Below are 20,726 nucleotides of genomic sequence, written 5' to 3'. Positions count from 1 at the left end.
TTTAAATGCTAATAGATTTTTCATTCTAAGTTGATTTAAATTCTTTTTTACTTTTTACTACTATTTTTCCTATCTATTTAATATTGATTTTTGTAAATTTAATGATTGCTAGAAAATTGGTTCAGCACTTCCAGCGGGCGCAATTTATTTCGGTTCCAGCGTTAACACTAATAATGACGTTAGACTAGAAATTCAACGAAGAATAACTCTTGCCAACAGCTGTTACTTTGGGCTAAGCATACAACTGAGAAATAAAGGTCTGTCTCGAGAAATCAAAATTATGCTCTATAAGTCTCTTGTCTGTCTTGTTGTGTGTTGCAAAAACTTATACAATTACCAACAGTGATGAAAAGGAGCATTCGAGAGAAAAATTCTACGGTATCCGCAGGTGGAAAACGCGGTAGAAGACAGGAAGCTACTGATCGGGCTGGCTGGCGGAGGATATTGGACGCAGCCAAGAACGACTCACGTCTGTAATGGTCAACTTAGTAAGTGAGTAACTTTAAACGGTACCAATGTGAACTGGAGTCTAAATATCAAAGCTTGTTGAAGTGTTTATAATAGTCCTAATATGTAGATTAGTTTATAGGATTGCTTCTAGCGAAAATACTATACTAAAGTATAAAACACTCTACTCTATATTATATTTTATAGTATAAGAACTAAAATATTCTTTTAGTTCAAGCTGTTGGTTGGTGGGTTGGTTTAAGTAATAGCATAGCTTTCTAACCTAAGTTGTGCGTAGGCAAAGTTTTGCTACCGTACACTGGGAGATAAGGGTAAGTAAAAGTTGTTGATGTGATATTTTATTTTCTAATAATAATGATTTATGATTTTACGGTATTTTTACTTTTCAATTAGTTACCAAAAACTTTTTTTATATTTATTTTATAGGTATTTTGCATCCCTTTCCTATTTAAAAGCAATTAATTGTAATGATTATGGAAATTATTTCAGCCACATTTTCTCATATCATTTTTCAATTTATCAATTATTCTACATAAACACGATTTAATTGTTTGTCGAAATTATTAAACTCACCCTGGTATGCCACCGGATTCCATGTGATTGGCAATTATAACGTCATTTGACCAAACATCAAAATGCCATTTTTTGTTACCCAAAACGCCGCACATAACCGAACCGCTATGGATGCCAATGCGCATATTTAAATCGACCTGTAATTAAAATTGTAAAGGGATTAGGAATATGCACACATATAGAAGGATGAAATATATGTTCAAATGTAAACAAATTGGTGAATAGATTAGTTAAATGTATTCTGTTTCAATTTATGGGACTTAGGACCACAAGAGTAAAATTGACAGTTTGTTTACAGAAAATGGCCCGCATCAAAACGTACTAATACGGTTGACTCTGGAGCTTTGTTATTTATTTCATATCACATTGCCAGCATTACCGTTTATCACTTTGTCAGCGCTACTTTGTTGTGCACTTTATTGGTGCAACAGAGCGTATGAGTTATGTTACTTTATTATGTTGCAGGCAGGTGCAGTAATTTCGAGCAAAAATATATAAGATAATAATGCAATACTGTATTCCTTTTAGTTTTATATCTTTATTATTATTCATTTTTAATATTACTATTAAATTTCCAAATAGTTTATTTAGGAGTAAAAAATTAAGACCTTTTTGCTTTTGATTGATATTTAGTTCATTTGCATACAAATGATTTACAAACAATCTTTGCTTTCAGCTGTCATACTGCATTTATTAAAGGAAATATAAAATATTAAATGAAATATAAGGCAAAAGTGCAAAGGAAATGGTATAAAAATTTATGAATCTTTGGTTTTTACTCAAATCTGTTGAATATTTCATTGCAGCCCAAAGCATTGCTAAAAATTTGCATGCAGAATTTCATTCACACACTAAAGCTGAACACATGCCATCTAGTATAAATATACCAACACATGGCACATATTTATGATATAGCACCTTTGGGCCACTGTGCCCATAACATGCATACACATGGGTGCTTGGGTATTTATGCAAACGATTCCGAAAAATATTTTAAAAATTTAAAAGGTAATAAATAAAAAATGAATTTACACACAATTTTTTGTGTGTGTTGATTTTATTTATTATTTTAACATAAAAACTCTTTTCTTTTTTACTTACATGCGTGTGCAGTCTGACATCTTTAATAGCTCTTATCATGTGAAGTCCTGTCTCGACACTGCAAACTGCATGATCCGGACGTGTTTTCCAGTTATCGCTCTCGAATTGGGACACGCAATAATAACAATCGCCCAGCAATTTAACCCGTAAACAGTGATTATCCTTGAAGCAATAAGGAAACATAGGATGATAAATCATTTTCAAGTTGATTTTAATATTAAAATTGAGTTTTCTTTACGTTGGAGCCAATGAAGCAGAGCTGCATCGATAGCTCATAATTTGCATATAAGAAAAAATTTATACTCCCATAAACTTAATGTAATGTAAAATGTGAAATGGTGGGGTTACGATGAACATGTCCAGATTGGTAAGTGTTTCGTTTTATATACAAATTTTTAAGAACGCAGTTTCTTTTATTTTAGCATAAAAAATATGAAATAAGTTTTTTTTTTTAATCCATTAACTGAAAATGCAGCTAAAAACAAGGGAAACTGAAGGTCAAACGCTACAAATATTTTAAACAAAAATTTTTAAAAAATATTCAAAAAATTGCTATCTATTAAAAATATAGGAATATTTTCATAGAGACGTTTTTCGAACAGTGTGAATTCCAACAATTCACAACTGCTCCGAAAACCTTCTTATTAAATAAAATAGTTTCTGTTAAGTCATAATATTACAATATAATGACAACATAGGATTTTACGACTTACAACTGTTGTTAAACTAAATTAGGTATTGAATATCTTAATAATTTAATAAGGTAGTAAGAATTAAAATAGTGAAACGAACTTTAACAGACTTTTTGAAGAACTGTCACTTTAACATGCTCAAGAGGTTTCAGTAATACCATACTCCACTTTAGTGGAGTAACAGATTTCGTAAGCTTCATAAAAAACACTGAAGCTAACAGTATTTCCAAAACAAAGTGAATACCATTAATGGCTAACTAACATCAAAGTGGGTGATAAACAAAAGGTTCCAAAATGAAGTGGTCCTTATATTAAATATTAAATTATTTCACAATTGTCAAAGTGTCTAGAAATTATTGGCTAATGCATATTTTAAAAAACCCTTTCAAATAATTTACTTAACCTCACATGGGTCGACAACCCAACTCTTAACAAAGTATAATCTCGGGTTTTCTACAGTAGTTTTAGATAAATACTCCAACAACTATGCACCGATCTCAGTAGCGAAGAAAAATTAATGATTGTGACCGCACTATACATACATAACATGTGAGAATTTTGCTATGGAGAAAACGGTAAAGCAATTTAAAAAATTTAACATTGGACATTTGGAGAGAATAAGATGCAAAAGCAGTGATGAAATTTATAAGACTGAGTATGCTTCATTTTATAGTTGAATATACTCTAAAGAACGATAAAATGGGTTTTAAGTAAAAAAATATGCAAATTTTGTGCTATATTTGGAACTTATCAACGCAACTAAGTAAAGTCAGAATTGTATTTATAGCTATAATTGCAAATTCCAAAAAATCAAAGATTAGAAAATGTTTAGACTTATTATCTAGATCTTTGATACAATGCTAAACATATGGCTATACATGTAATGCCTTTTTGAGAAGGCACATCTATTAGAAATGATATTAAATAAGTATTTTTCAGCATTGCAGTGAGTTATATCAATTTTTCCGAGCATTATTCGATATATTAAAGATCTATTGAAGTTTCATTAATTTTAAAATTTATTGCCTACTTTTAGGGATTCCTTAAATTAAATTTGTAGTGTTTGATATTTTTACACTGTTATTATTAATATGTGTTGTGGTACTGCGACTGCTAGGTCTATTGTGCATTCTTCCGGATGTCGATAAAAGTAGTAGAGAACGTACTTTAAGGTATTAAGGTATTCCGTGTGTTTTAAGGAGTTTACCGCGTGTGTTTATTAGCGTCGGGCATTCTAACAGCACTTGTATGGATGACTCTTCATGCTCTTCGAAGAATATACAGTTTCCGTCTGTATATATACCAAGACTGGTAAGGTGGTATTTTAGTTTACAATGTCCTGTTAGTTCTACTTTGCGATTATATGACATACATATATATAAATACATATATCATTTTTACTCTATTTTATTTTTACTCTATTTTATTTATGTGATTTTTAAATTTAGAAAAAATTCAAAAACTAAAAGTGCTAAATTATACGAACTTATGTCCCACAAACTTGAATCCTACGCACCTAAGTCCTATAATCATTGTCATATGCGCCAAAATATTATTAAGTTTATATATATATCTCTTTTCTATTTAAAATATTTCATACTTATTGCAGATATCACATTTGATTAGTGTCATCTGCATTTTTTTCGGTGTGAAAATTGAATTTCCCATGAAATAGAAATGCAAATTATAATTGAAATTTTGCTTTTTCATAACAACCAAAATGTGAATTTTTTGCACCTTGATTTGCATATTAGAACACAAACTCTGACATATTTAATTGTTAATATAACAACAAAAAAAAGGGATGAATACAGAGATTAATTGTGTTAAAAATTCGAAAAAATAGTCTGGTATTTAAGTATTAAATTGCTGTATAGCCTTTGAATGCAAAAATTTTCAGCGAAGTGATCCGAGTAATCAATTGTAACGATCAAGTGGCACCCTAGCCACACGATAAAGCGCGTTTTGTTTAAGGTAGATGTTGCTATACATGTATAATTAAATTTATTATTTCTGTCTTTTGTGAAATTCCATCACTCACTCTTGCGATTCAGTCGAAGCGAGCAAAGAGGGTCATTCAGGATTTTCCGAGTTGCATTTGCTGATGATATTTGTTGGCAATTCCGTGAACCCTGTCAAAAGAAATAAGAGTACCAAAAAAGTTTAGTAACCTTACAAAACAATATATATATATATATATATGTACATGTCTGTCAAAATAAGAATATGATTGACCAAGTTATTTTTAAATAATTTGTGTTTTCTAGTTCAAATTCTAAATTTTTTAAATATTACTTCTAAAAGTTATTGAAATCAGTAGATACGTTGCTAAGTTTCAGAACTATGAGGGTCAGTAGGGCACCCCCATAATAGCCAAAGTACGTAATATTATACTAGACAAACTTAATTAACAACACTCTTATATATTTATCTTAAATATTATAAATATAATTTTTTCTATATACATTGTCTTTCATGAATATCTCTTTCATCAATTTTCCATCTGGAGATACCTAGTTGTTGGGAGATCCCTTTTTAGAAGAGAGTTTAATCATTTATACTGACGATAGGTAGTAGAGCAGGTAGTGGAGCAGGCAAAGGATTTACTTGGAGGGAATCAATAAATGTATATATTAAAGAATTTCTGATCACTGTTTATTAGGCGGAAGAGATTGCTATTTTGAAAGCTATAGCTTGTCTAGACGTGAGTAATATATGGGATCGAAATATACGTATGCTATCAAATAGTCACTGAGTCTAGTCCAATTCACATCCGGAACAGTATTTTGATTGCTACACATTCCTGAATGAGATTTCGACACGATTTAATATTTCTCTACTCTGAATCATAGCGATGTTTTCGGCAACTGCAAGCTAGACAAGGTGCTTTAGATAATATTGCGATACATTTGAAAAATTAAGGCATAATGCTACGACTTTTTTTTTTATTGAGTAATTTAATAGAAGGTGGGTATAGTCATGGATATGCAGGCTTCTGTACACAAGATGGTAGCGTTCTCTTACGAAAAAGTCTAGCAATCTTATTAAGATGTTTTCTTAAAATCTCAGTTTTGTGGTTGAATTGTTTATACTTCACATCTATTTAGGGAACCATGTCATAGAATTGAATATACCGCCACTTCTAATTTAGTTGTAGGGAGAACGACAAGAGTGTCTCACATATTTTTTGTTACTGCCCAGTTTATGCGTCGATTGACTATGGTACGGGCTTACTTTTTTAAGGAACATGTCCATTTCCAGAAGTTTCTTGTTAACACACATTTTGATTTTTGCTAAAAATTTAAAGATTCAAAAAATTTAAGCCCCTCAGTTCTTATACTGCAACGCAGTGAGTTAATACACCTAAGTGAATCCTTAGTGTCGCCAAAATAATTTAATCCAACCTAACCTGAATATTCCGGCGTCATGTGATCGTCTTTCCAATTAACAAAGCATAACTGCTTTCAATAAAAAAGGCATTCCTCCTTGTCTACATTGGCCTCATTAGATCGATTTCTCCTTATATCATTACACTATTACTTATCTGTGAATACATGAAACTGATCGAAATAATTTGAAGTACAAAGTATCTAGAATTATTAGATAAAGTAGATGAAATATATTTAATCAAATCCGCCACATATTTCATTCTGGTGACACCATTATGTGCTGAGTTAACTCAATCTGGCATATATTTTATTCCGGTGACTACCCTTTGAGAGTTATTATTAACTCATTCACCCCCATATTTCATTTCAGTGACTTAAGTACTATAATTAAGTCAATTCTTCACAAATTCCAATACGGTGACACCAACGAATGCCAATATTCTGGTGATCCCATCGAATTAATTCAATCCTCCACATATTTAGATCTGGTGCCCGAACTCAGCGCTATGATTAATTCAATTCTTAACAAATTTAATCGGTGACCCATCGAATGCCATACTCAACATAATGAGTCTACACATTGATTAACTCAATTTTCCATATATTTTATTCCGTTGGCCTCATCGAGTGCCATGATTACCATTATTCTCCACAAATTTCAATTCGGTCACCTCATCAAGTGCCATGATTTATTTAATCCACCACATATTTCATTCCGGTGACATCATCGAGTGCCATGATATGATATACTTAATTCTTTATATATTTCTTGTTGGTTGATCAAGATACTGCACTGAACTATTTTAGCAAATTATCTTTTGTAGCCGCAACTAACTCGTAACGGCTTCATTTAAGTGGCAATTAGAAATTTGAGAAATGAAAAAAGTTAGACGAAGACATATTAGGGAGTACTGTATTTGACAAATAAATTTGATTTGATTTTTTTCGCCAAAAACTTTTGAATAACAATGGCTTCGTGCGATGCTGCTTTTTCATTGTGCAAACCCTATAATTTAGCCTTTGAGTAATCTGCTTATTTTCGGTAGGTATTTCTATTAAAACACTTCATACCCTCAAAAACAGTTTTTGTTAATCTTTTTTTGCTTTTTTGAAAGTGGGAGTGGATTATATCTGAATTATTGAAAACTGTCAGCTTGACCTGGATTTCCAAGCAATTTTAATTTGGTTTTTTGGGTTTCGTGCTGTTCTTGAATATAAAAGTTCAGCGGCTTCGCTGGTTTGGTTATGTCGTGCGAATAAAATAAAGTATTCTAACTAGAAAGGTGTTTGATTTGGTACTCGAAAGTGGAAAACGCGGTAAACGACGTCCGCATCTTCGACGAAAGGACCAGGTGACAAACAATTTAGGGGCTCTTGGCGAGAGGAAGTCACTGTTCGGACTGGTTGGCAGAGGTTACTGGGCGCGATCAAGGACGACTTGCGTCTGTAATAGCCAATTTAATAAGAACGTTTTGCTTGGAGCGTCCATATCAGATTTAAAAACCAAGTCTCTCATATGTTATGATATGTAATAATAGAAATTTTTTAACTGTGGAATATTTCTAAAACCTATTTTTCTGAATCCTTTTAGTTAAAGTCACTTAACAGTCAATTTATTGCAATAAATTCTTAGTGAATAATTTCATTGAATTGCAATTCCTGAAATAAACTCCATCTACTGAAATATTTTCTTTTGGATTAACTTTTTTTGAATGTTATTCCTAAAATATATTAAGTCGCTGTCTGCTACGACTATGTAAAGTTGTAATCACATTATACCTTGCAATAAAATCTATAATCATTCCTGAAATAAATTTAAAGTACGAGTATTATTCCGAGCACATGTAGGGCAGAATAATAAATTTAAAACAAATGCTCCTTCTTTTGTTAACACGCCTTATATGTGTTATTTACTTAACTCCTGCATAAGCAAACTCACCTTGATGTCCGCGAACAGAATACTGACGTTGTGCATCGGGTACACGTAGAGTTTATTGAATTGTGTCTCCACCATCGGATCGGTGCCTTTGTACATTTCCGTGCGAATCTGGTTGTTGACAATGTTGGGCAGAACTGAAAATGACGTTGTTTGTTTACATTAACATGAAATGACATTAAAATGCACTTTCGTACGTCATTCGTAGTAAATTAAAAACTTCAAATAACAACACAAGATACTCATTCACGTATGAAATACTAAATAGATATACTTTAAATGGAAAAACTCTCTAATAATACGAAACCTCTCTAAAAAAACTACTTACAAGTAAAATATATAATTTTGCAAATCGTAATAAAAATAACTTAACTTACTTGAGTCCAAAAGTTTTTGTGTCCTTTGTAGTTCCTTCTCTGATTCCTTTTTATGTTCCATGGCTTTGTGCGTCTCAATAAATGCCAAGCGTTGACCTCTGTCGGTTAAATACTTGGTGTACATCCCAGCTACGTTTATTGCCGTATAAAGCATAAAGTTGGCAAATATTTGAAATAAAATGCAGTTCGATTTCTAAACAAAAGGCAAATATAAACAAAAACAAAAACAAAAACAAAGAAACTTCGTAAGTTAGTAGATACAAGACAAGGACATTATGGTACAATGTAAATTAAGGATATTAGACAAGAGCAGTACATAAAGGGGAAATCATTGATTGTTAGCATAGTAAATTGTTTATAAAGTTTTTTACGAGTTGGTATAGCAGCTCATAGCAACAAACTTACTTCCTGGTTCTGTAATTTAATTATTGTAATTACGGCCAGATGACAGCTGGCTGTTATGGTGCCACCAACGACGCACCACTTCAGCGGCAGCGGCAACATTGCGTACGGCACAAATATAACAAAAAGTATATACCAAACGAGGTATTCGCGATCGGCGAAGCCAACTCCTTTGCCAACGAATCCTGAAAGGAAGTAAATTGCAATATAAAATACAGCAAATTAAATTGACTGTTGTTGAGGAAGTATGATAAAGCATGATAATGACATGTAATTTGCAAAAAGTCATGAAAATACTTCAAGGATTTTAATTTTCAGCTTCGACTACTTCAATCAAAAGTATGATATAAAAATAGTATAATTAGTTCTTGGTAAAAACCTTAACTAGTTTTGAAATTTTAAAACTAATTAATAAACTATAAATAAGTAAACAAAATGCAGGACGATATTTTACTTGGATCCATGAATAGTTGAAAACAAATTAATATTTCGTTTAATATTTTAACTCAATATGTTAATAATATTTTTAAAATTTTGCAACCGTAGATCCATAACTCCTTATACAAAACGATTTGGAATCACGTTTTTAAAGTATAACATTGTCACTTTTTTGAAAAAGGTGGAAAGTGTAGATATATGTACAGAATATAAATTATTCATTATTATTAAATACATTAGACAAAAAATGTGTAATTAAACAAAATTTTTTTTATCGAATTTAAAGTAGATCCTATTAAGTGAAAAACAAGTATGATAATTCTTCATCCAATCCAGAACACATTTTTACAAGATTGATATAGGTTTGGTCTCGGCTGATTTAGGAGTGCTTGTCCAGGTATGACAAGCTGATCATATCTGAATGGAAGAATTAAGTGTACTTGATATGTATTCTGGGGCATGTTGTTATCTAAGGCAGTGAAGTTGCAGACAAATTCGCAAGAAGAGACGCAGCTTCAATGATGATAGGCCCAGATATATCTCGTAATCTTTCGATACGCGGTCTAGGCAAAGGAACACTATTCCTTCTTATGAACATTGTACAGGAAAAGGAGAGAGAACTATATTGGGAAGGGTTGCTAAGACTATCACATACTAAAATGCTTTTAGGGTCTTACAACTTAAAACGTTTCAGGGATTACATAGAACTAACAAATAATAACTTAAGAATTATTACGGGAATACTAACCGGTCAGTGTAGATTTAATAATCACCTAACAAAGTTAGGAATCCAATCCAACTCAGACTTTAGATACTGTAGAGAAAAGAGAAAAACCACATACCATATGCTAAAAGTATGCCCGACACTGATGCACAAGCAGAAGAAACAGCTACGAGGGTGTTTAATTTGGAGCATAGAGATTTAAAGCTAGATTTTACTTTGAAAATCTCGATATTTGCTAATTCTGAATAGTTTTTATACAGAATATATAAAGTATCTTCTAGTTTAACATATCTCTCTATCTATTAAATGAAAAATCATTTACAAAATAATCCTCTAAGTTTGTTACTGCTATGGTCACAATTGGACCAATTCCCAATACGTATTTCCGCGATTGATTTAGGTATGAACTGTAATATTTATTCCATAATTTTTCATTTATCAACCGCAAGCATTTTTTTTTTGGAAGTGATTATTTTATTTTTGGGAAAAGAAAAAAGTTACAGGGGACTATATCAAGTACTAAGATGGTGTTTCAATTCTATTCGTTGAGTTGTCTTCCAAAAACTCTAACGAAACGCGAAATAACTTTAATTAAAAATTCCCGATATTTTTTTACATAGATGGTATATACATGTATACTCTTTTGACACAGATTTAATTTTTAGTTTTTTTAAAAATTATTTACAAAGTGCCTTCAATGTTTCTTAAAACTCTTGCAGCACTTGGCCAAATCTTCAAAATATATTTTTACAACTTGATTTGGATATATCTTTCAAAATTCATTACCTTTTTCTATGTGGGAAAAGGAAAAAATCATTCGATTTTTCTGTAAACGAAGTAAAGCGTGATTTTATTTTCGGGTTCATGTCAGGTCACAATTGTTTTAATTCCACGACATTTCTTCAGTTTTTTTTCACAAATTCGGAAGAATTATTATTTTTGGGAATAGAAAAACTCATGTGATTACTTTGTGATTTAGTCAGTTTTGTTCCACAAATTCGGAATAGGAAAATCTGAAAGGAGGCAATGTCAAGTAATTACTGTACCGGCTTAATTTCATTCTTTTAAATTTCTTTCATGAACTTTTACAAAACGAGATTATTTTTCAGATATCTCATTTTGATTTTATATAATATAGATCATATATTCGTTTTTATATATCTCCTTTCCAATTTTCAAAAAAAAACATTTCTAAAGACACTTATGTTTCTTTTAATATAGTACAAATTGTCATAGTCAAGTTTAACTGCCATTAGTCATTATTTTTTATTTGATTTTTAAAGAATCACATCCTATATAAATTGAAGAATCTTCTTGACTGAATTGAGTTTTCTAAAAGGAATTTAAGGTGTGGTCAATTATTCTGTGACAATATTCTGTACAAAAAAGTTATATATGTTAACATTACTATTATATTTGCGAAAATTACCTTCATCATCATAAAATGTACTACGAGTTGCAATTAAATTAATAATCAAACAATACATTATCTGGTTTTAGATAAAACTCAATTACGATACATAAGCCATTTTAACATTTGAGGTGCAATTTATGTAACTGCATTGCCTTACCTTGAATATTAAATAGAATCCACGTGCACACTGCAGCCCAGTGCAGGTAATTATTTGCAAAGCAACGCCAGTAGCCCAGGACACAAATACCCATATTTGCGACAATACAACAAATGGACCAAGTAATTGATGTGGCAAGGTTGACTTCCTGAGACGGTCATAAACCAAAAATAGATAAGAAAACAAATGTAATTACGGATATTAAGTGTAAATAACACTCAAACGGCAAATAGACATAGAGACATGACAACTAGGAAGTTGTCCAGGAGTAACTACACAGAACATAAAGAAAATATACAAGTTTAATATATATTTACTAAGTATCTATGTATCTGTATAACAGTGTATCTGTATTACAATTAAAAAGGAAATAGCAAACAAATAATGAAATAAAATGGCTTATGGTTACAGTCATTCTTACCAAGACAATCTCTGTGTCGACTTCTCTCAGGAACCAAATTAAAGCGAGCGCAACTTTCAATACGAAATCAACTAAATTGACAATAATGAGGGATTTCTGACGTTGTCGGTGTGTATATGTCAAATATGACCGCTCCAATGATTGCTGCTTGAAGGAATTTGTCAATGAAGGACACAATATGCCTTTCACAACATTGGCACTCTTAAAAGCTGAATATGTTTCATTGTTAAGTGGACGTATTTGCGGTGCAAAGCCATCCTCCATGTTAGCGTCTGGTCGAAGGAAATTCAATTGATTTCGATTGGAAAAAAGCTATAATTGAAGGACTTCGAAATGGAAAAAAGAGGACTTACCAAAATTGCTATTACCAAAAATACTGCAACTTTCTGTGCGTCTCTTGGGTGCGTATCGCTTTTTATCCTCGACAATGCGTACGGATTGTACACGCAAAGGTGCATTTTTCGAACTGTTGCCACTTCCGGCCCCTGGATGGCCAGCACCACTAAAGCCACTAGCATTTAATTTGCGTAAATTTGATGAGATTGTCATTGTAGAGGCACGCAAGGATGAAGGCAACTCATCTTCCATTTGTGCACCATCACCAGGTAGGCGTGGGATTTTTGACATATCTGCTGCCTGGTTTTTTTATTGTGTGTGAGAGTAATTAAAAAAAATTTAAAATTAAGAGGATTTTGTCAATTTAATATAAAACTACTAATAAAAAAATTATAATTACATTAAAAAATTTTTTTTTATAATGATTTTAATATAAAACAATATAATATAAATAATAATGTAAAATAAAAAATAAATATAAATAAATTAAAAAAGTTAAAATAATTATAGGCGTAAGATTTTTCCGGTGTGCGAGATTAATTTAAAAATATTTTAAATTAAAGCTTTTTTGTTAATCTAAAATAAAACTATTAGTAAAAAAATTATAATCAAATTGTTTTTTATAAATGATTTCAATATAAATTAAAATAATGTAAATAATAAAGTAATATAAAAAAAAACATATTAACATATATAAAAATATATAAAAATAAAAATAATTATAGGCGTGCGATTTTTCACATATTTATATTAAAATAATATAAATAATAATTAATATAAAAAATGAATATGAACAAATATAAATAAAATGAAAAATTAATAAAAGTAATTATAGGCGTGGGATTTTTTAACATGGCAAATGTGATTTTAAAATTTTTTTATATTACGATTTTTTATTAAAGGAAGATATAACTATAATTAAAAAATTGTTGTTAAATTAAAAATTTATTAAAAAATAATAAATAATAAATAATAAAATATTAAAATAAAAATTAAAAATAATAAAAAATTGAATAACATATGAAAAATAAATTTAAAAAGTGTAAGTAATTAAAAAAATTATTAAAAGAAGAAATATTAAATTATTTTTGTAATTTTAAAAAATAAATAAATAAAATTTTATATATTAATATGTTCAAAAAAAAAAAAAAAAATAATAAAAAGTTTATAAATAAATAAATAAATAAAAAACCAAAATTTATTAATAATTAATAAATAATTTATTAATAATAAATTATTTCGTATATATACAAAGAAATAAATAAATAAAATTTTATATATAAATCATGTGTTCTAAAAAAAAAAAATTAATAAATAAATATAATATAAAATAAAAAAAATAATTAATTTTACCAAATAAAAGTATACATGCATGTGAAATAAACTTCTAATACGTATATATATAGGAATACAAATATATATATTTTTTATCAATTCTACTATCATAGATGTATATAATCTATATTGAAATTTAGTCTATTTATTAAAAAAATTATATTAATTATTTTATATACATTTGTTTTTCATTTAGGCATTATCCATGTATTCTCCCCATTGCTAATTATCCGGCGCCTTTCTTCTCAAAAATTATTTTCTTAAGACTCTTAAATCAGCATATATTGCATCAAATCATTCTTTTTTTAAAAGCCATGTTCTTCTTTTCACTTCATCTTTCTTCTTTTAATTCGCTGTTCTATAAGCACACAATCTTTCAGATTCAATATATATTATGATGTTACGGTTATGGTAATCTGCATTTTCCTTCTATCGGACACTATTTTCTTCTTAACATTATTTAAGTAATCTATCTATCTATCTATAGATACTATAGTTTCAGTTATGGTTACCTAATTGTCTTAAACTGGCACGATTTTGAAATCAAATCATTAAATCTTCATTCCATTGGAGTTTAATAACTATATTTTTTGCTCCAATACCTCCTTTTTGAAGAAATAATTGAAAATTGTGTAGTGGAGTTTATTTTAATTAACTTTGCATTATAGCGAAGCTTGTCGAAAGTATAAGACCACCTACTTATCTCAAGAATTAGGTTTCATATATAAGCAGCTGACGTCACTACTTTGAAGTGTTCTGTCCTGACGAAATTCATAAGTAAGAATTGATTTCATTTTCCAACTTGATTCCTAATATGAGGACATTAATTTGTAGGATGATTCCTAGTAATTAGCTAAATACAAGGAATTTTCTACGTGCTAGACTCATTCAAATGTGTTTGGAATTTCTGGTTAAAATAATTAAATATATTACTTTTTGCTTAAAATAAACGCATTCATATGAAATTTGGGTGACGCCTTACCACATCAGAAGCAGTGCATTTTACCATAATAAGTAATACTCTTATAAAGGTTCTCACTTTTTCGTAAAAATTTTACTAAAAGGGAATAATTTTTTTCGTCCCTTTCATGTTCGGTTTAAGCAAAAAGTACTACAGATTCTATATCTTGGATTGCTTTTATATTTTACAAGTATTCTATTTAAAAAAAATTGTTCATCTCATATGTTACATACAACTGTATTAATCTTCTTAACAGGTTAGCAAGTCCTTGCTGACCTACCTTCATATTGTCCGTATTAACGCTTTGTGCATCTTTGGAATCATCGTTGTCATTTATTTGTGCTGCAGGATTACTTAAACCACCAACTGCATCGTTATCGAGATTATCTTCATCCACATTTTCATCATCGTCATCTTCAATGAAATCAACAACATCATCCGCCACGTTTTTTACCCTTTCGGTGTTCAGAAATTCATTTCCGTTTTGCTCAATACTTTTGTGCGTTGCAGACGGTGAAAAATTGTCGGTTCCGTTTCCTAAGACCACAGCGCTGCCACCTGAACACCGTCGTCTTGAGAGGGGAGTTGTATTGTTGGGGGCATCCTTTTGACTTGTTGTCTTAGTGGCATTCGAATTTGTACTTAAACGTCGTTGCTGTGTTAGTGGCGATTGGCTGAAGTTGCGTAAATGCACTTCATCTGATACCAATTTGTCATCCATGTTGCGCTCCTCTTGTGTTCTATTTAAGATAGAAAAAAAAAAAGAAAAAATGGATGTGAAATAATAAAATTATTTTCTATTTTCTATTTTCTTTTTTCTTATTATTTTTAGAATTTTAAATTTTTTCATAAATAATCAAAACGTTTTCATTTGATAAAAGGGTCGGTCGGTCATTCAGCTAATATTGATGTAAATGAATGCAAAAATATGTCAATAGTTTTTTAGTTGAAATCCTTCACCCAAATTTATGTAAACAATATTCTGTTGACATTGTTTGTTTTATGTTTGCTCTCCAAATGAAACAAAAATATTAAATCTATATTATTTAATATTTATGTTTGCCAAAAAAAAAACTAAGAAAAAATTAGAAAAATTAGAAATATTCATGTTGACCATTTGTTTTATTTTATATAATATAAATGTCTGAAGATAAAAGACAATAATGTCAGCCAACATTGACATACTTGTATAGGCCAAAATCCACTTGCTTATGGTCATTTCTATTGCCTTAGACTCCAAAGAATAAAAAAAAGTTGAAATTAATAAGAAAATTGTGCCAAATGTCGTATTACTTTGATGGAAGACAGGATTTTCCTGTCTCTTCACTTGCATTTTTTATTTATTATATTGATTTATTTGAGAATTTTTTGGTTTTGTTTAAATTATTTTTTTTTTGCGCTAAATAAATATAAGTATATATATACGCTTATATGTATATCGATACTACATATTTATAATATTTGTCATTGGCAATTGAAAGCTTGTAATGCAAATGTAAATTCGTTTTCCCTGTCATACACTGAAAGCTTTATTATTGACTTAACCATTGCCAATCCTGTACCCATGCAATAAATCCTATTCCCTGTCTATACACTTTTCTAGCAATCTAGAGATCTAGACTATTTTGTTCATTACTTTAAATAATTATTTTTGAATAAATTATTTTTTGAAGTATGTATATAACAAATCCAAGTTTGCACATAAAATAAATGCTTTAATAAAAGTACAAATTTATGTCAGTTTTAAGCAGATAGATACTCTTCAATAGTAGTTACTGAAGTCTAGTTATTTTGGTTTATTATAAAATCTTATGTTTAAATGCTATCCAGAATTTTAAAATTAAACAACAATTTAATTTATTTTTGAATATTTCTTATATTCACCTTAAAAATAATCTCTATTCAAGATGTTATACATATGCCAACGATTTGTTCAGTCCTCAAATTACAACGTAGGGTTCTTACCACTAGACGATCACGACCATTATTTCCTTAGGTAAACCTAGTTCACTAAGTGTTCAGTTTCTCGCTGGCATCTCTCTACCCTGATTACTGTAATGAAGTTTCCATGTAATGAATTTTTGGAAATCTTCTTAAAAGGGGAATAATTAGTGAATTCAAATCTTCAAATTACTTTTCATAGCCTGACAGAACTATGGCTACTAGCGAATTATGTTTTATGGACTCAAAAACAAACGCTTTCCCTTATGTAGTTATTCGAGTCTAGGTTTCAAAAAAAGTCGACAGTTGCCATATCAGTTGAATATGGGTATTGTGGAATATTGATGTTGTTTTTGGTGCAATAATCACACACAAGACGAGATGTGTGGTAGTAGGTACATTACAGAGGTGAAAATACCATGAGTTGTTTTGCTACAATTTCGGCTTTTTCGACAAATATCCTTGCTTAAATGATGCAATACGCCCAATGTTTGTTGTTCTGCTGAATGGAAATCTTTATACACAATATCTCGATTTTTTTCGTTAATTGCTATGAATAGATTACGAACATACGGCAAGTTTTTGATAACTTGATGATCCGCTTTGAAAGCCTTTTACCACTCATATGCTACAGTTTCGACATTTACGAATCACTTTTTGTTGATTTTTTAGTGGATTTGTAAAAAAAATTCAATTCTACAACAAAATTTTCATGTGCCAACTACGTACCCAAGTTGGACTTGTTAAAACTCAGCTATTGGTTTTAATTTGATATATTCAACACTGATAATATCACTAACCGTAAGAACGAAAAAATGAGTATATTCGGTTTAAATAAAAACTTTCGGGTTATATTTAGACATAAGTTACTTTATCATATCTAGTAGTGGCTCGGAGTGAATGGATGAAATAGGCTAAAAAAAAAAAAGTGAATTAAATACGGTTGTTAGAATACGCTTACATTCGACCTAAGTGACGTTAGCTCCATTGCACAAGCTATCGATGTATTTATGATCTTGAAGGGAGGAATCTACTGAACATGGTTGTCAATAATTGTGGCACGGAAGAAGGTGTTGGTTGGACAGCCTGCAGTTGGTTGTGCTCTTTTATAACATGCATTTTCGATTCTGTTTGAAGGTGGTCGATATGCGATGACAGCTGGTCGTAATCTACAATTTAGTGTTTTCACATAATTGGATGTTACTTTTTTGCGTCTAGCGGAATTAAGGTCTTTCTGTCGTTCACAGACTAAACTCTTTGTATGCTTTTCACAGTGATTATGAAAATATTCACATTCACCATTATGAGATTTTCCAAAACAAAATGCTAGGTGCAGCTTTCAGCATGAATAAGATATTCAACTGTGTTCGTTTGTGGACAAACTTTCTCACAATCCTTGAAACAATATCCAATAAACTTTCTATTTTATGTGTAGTTGTTCGTAGTTTTGAATAAAATAATTATATCACTCTTTTCTTGATGATTTTAAACAGTTGGGGATTTGGAGAAAAAGTAACAAGAAAACATTTTCAGTTTGTCTGCAATAAATAATTTTCATAAAATAAACTCTTAGAAATCCTTGAAAGTTGCATTAAAGAAAATTTTTACATTAATAAAAGGGGTTAGGCACATCACAACAGTTTTTCAGTTTTTTTCATTTTACCTTATGCAGTAAACACAAGGGAAGTTAGATAAATAGTTACTACTAGTATGATTCTCAGAACTTAGGTACATAGTTCTTATCAGCATGATTTTCAATAATATTTGCGGAAATTAGATAAATTGCTTATAACGCTATGATTTTCAAAAATCCAAGGAAGTTCAGCTAATAACTTACTGACTCGCAACTGGTTTTTATTAATTTTAAATACTTTTCTATTAGTCGTATACCCCCAGGTATCAAAGAGTAAAAGTGCCCAGTTGCACTGAGTCGAAAAAAGGATCAATATACTAATTTAATTATAAAGAAGTTTAAAAATCCTTCAGAATTAATTTCTTGATTATTTTCTATTCACTACACATATTATTGCATTTAATTAGTTTTATTCTCAACAATTGCATCCATAGGTTAAAAATCTCGATTTATTTTAGACTTCCAGTTCACGTACTCAGACAAACTACCTACTGGCTTAAGGAATCTCAATCTGACACTGATTAAAGGTTTTTCTGTTAAAAGAAAAGGACAATGAAAAAGAAGAAGTAGTAAAAATAGAAAAGTTATTACTTAAAAGTGTCGTCATTGTCATTGAATTTCGTGCGTGTTTTGCAATTTAATAAATCTGGCATTACCGCTGCCACCGCCTTGAGACTAGTCTAGCAGAGAGTGTTGGGGAACAGATTAGCGAGATTATCATTATTCAAATTAGGTGTAGAAAAAACACACAACGCCAACACTGGTACCAGTAGAAACAAATTGAGTCACACATTATATATACACAGAGACAAAAAAAGTGAAATGGAATAGCAAGTCCTTAAAACAGCATTAACAAGGATTTCTTAGAAACAGCGCTGGGTTCGCCTTTGTTCGCCATCACACATATGGCAATTTCAATAAATCGCTATCGTTCTTTGGTTTGCATAAAAAGCGAAAAAGTAATTGAATTATCTTCTACGAGTAAGGGTAAATATATTTACTTACATACATATAGGTGTATACATGCATACATGTATACATAATCATATATCATCATAGCAAATGGATGTAATGAATTTCACTTTGATATAGGAATGTATGTATGATGGTTTTTGCTTTTGATTTGTGGATTTCTTACTATTTTATATGCAAATGAAATTTCGTTAATTAAGTTATTTGAAATCATTATCATAAATTCTAATTTATGTACGCTTAAATTTGATTAACTTAAAAAGTAGCTGGAAGAAAATGAAAGCAAAAACATCTCTGTTTTTGCATGTACATTAGGTTTTTGTTATCCTTGACTGATAATTTTCAAAAAATTTTTAATGTTTTCTTAGAAGTTCTATTCTCTTTCCTCATACAAATGTTATAATGAAACTAAAGATATGAAATTTCGACTTGATTTATATAGTTAAATTACCTAGTTTTGTTTCATTTATAAGGTAGTAGGAAAATGTGTCACTTAAGGACGATTTTTCAGTTTTATTTTAATTCATCATATTTAATTCTTAAATATGATAGTGAAGTATGATGTCAGAATTTTACTAAAATAATAAATATTGCTACCGTAAGCAATCAATCATCTTATAATTTCTAAGTTATTGCAAAAAATGTATCACAATATAAAGAAATTACATAAAATTTCATCAATATGGATTTATAATTCTCATGAAGTTTATTGTATATTTTCAGTAAGTATTCGATAATATATTGAGGTTATTTGAGGCGGTTGCCAGCAACCTTAGAGTTGCATTAATTTTAATGTACGTATATGTTGCATCGGATATGAAGAAGAAGAATATCCGATTACTTGAGTTTGTTATATTTTTTAAGTAACACAAAATATTATATACATTTGAGGCGTATGCCAGCTATTAATGAGGACATTCTTGTACATACTTGTGTTGAGTTCCTTATTACTTATAATAATATTTCAATGAAATTATAAGTGACACAAATGATTGATACAAATATCGTAAAGATACAGTTACGATTTGTCAGATTAAAGATATAATTATTTTAAGAAGTATACAAGCATTTGGTTTCTTTTTTTTTGTTGAATTGTTAAACTGTTTTTTTTTTGTTAGATTTAAAACCAATATTTTTTTGAAGTTTTGGAACCTAATAAGGTATGTAAGAGTTCCATAATAAGAAATATTGAGCTCTTTTTGTTAATAAGAATTATATGAAGTAGTGGTTCATACACAACTTCTCACTTCTACTAATTAACATCCGTATCAAGTCCCACGCGATCTACTTTTCTCTTTTATACTAAAATAAAATCATGTTAATGGTATACAAGCAGGTATTGCCACCTGTTGGACATATGGATCACAACTATGGGGGTGTACGTCTGCCTCCAATAAGAATTAATCGAATACTTTCAAAACAAAATGCTAAGAATCATTACTAATGCTCTTTGGTA

At 30.0% G+C, this 20,726-nt stretch overlaps 1 protein-coding gene across 1 annotated transcript in view; it reads right to left on the bottom strand.

Annotated features, from left to right (window-relative positions):
* The window catches only part of LOC119679124 (adenylyl cyclase 78C-like), a 29,731-nt gene extending 11,332 nt beyond the window's left edge, over positions 1-18,399 (bottom strand). Inside the window, 12 exon segments of the mRNA XM_038091314.1 lie at positions 1,042-1,178; positions 2,143-2,304; positions 4,876-4,905; positions 4,907-4,966; positions 8,163-8,296; positions 8,537-8,729; positions 8,942-9,123; positions 11,672-11,819; positions 12,093-12,364; positions 12,446-12,728; positions 15,005-15,464; positions 18,329-18,399. Of these exon segments, the coding sequence (XP_037947242.1) occupies positions 1,042-1,178; positions 2,143-2,304; positions 4,876-4,905; positions 4,907-4,966; positions 8,163-8,296; positions 8,537-8,729; positions 8,942-9,123; positions 11,672-11,819; positions 12,093-12,364; positions 12,446-12,728; positions 15,005-15,464; positions 18,329-18,399 (2,132 nt within the window).
* Between the last annotated feature and the right edge of the window lie 2,327 nt (positions 18,400-20,726).

Source organism: Teleopsis dalmanni, chromosome 1 (assembly GCF_002237135.1).
Source record: "Teleopsis dalmanni isolate 2A chromosome 1, ASM223713v2, whole genome shotgun sequence".
NCBI classification, from domain to species: domain Eukaryota; kingdom Metazoa; phylum Arthropoda; class Insecta; order Diptera; family Diopsidae; genus Teleopsis; species Teleopsis dalmanni.
The sequence above is the reverse complement of the archived record's forward strand: the minus strand, read 5'-3'. Positions and strand labels throughout refer to the sequence as shown.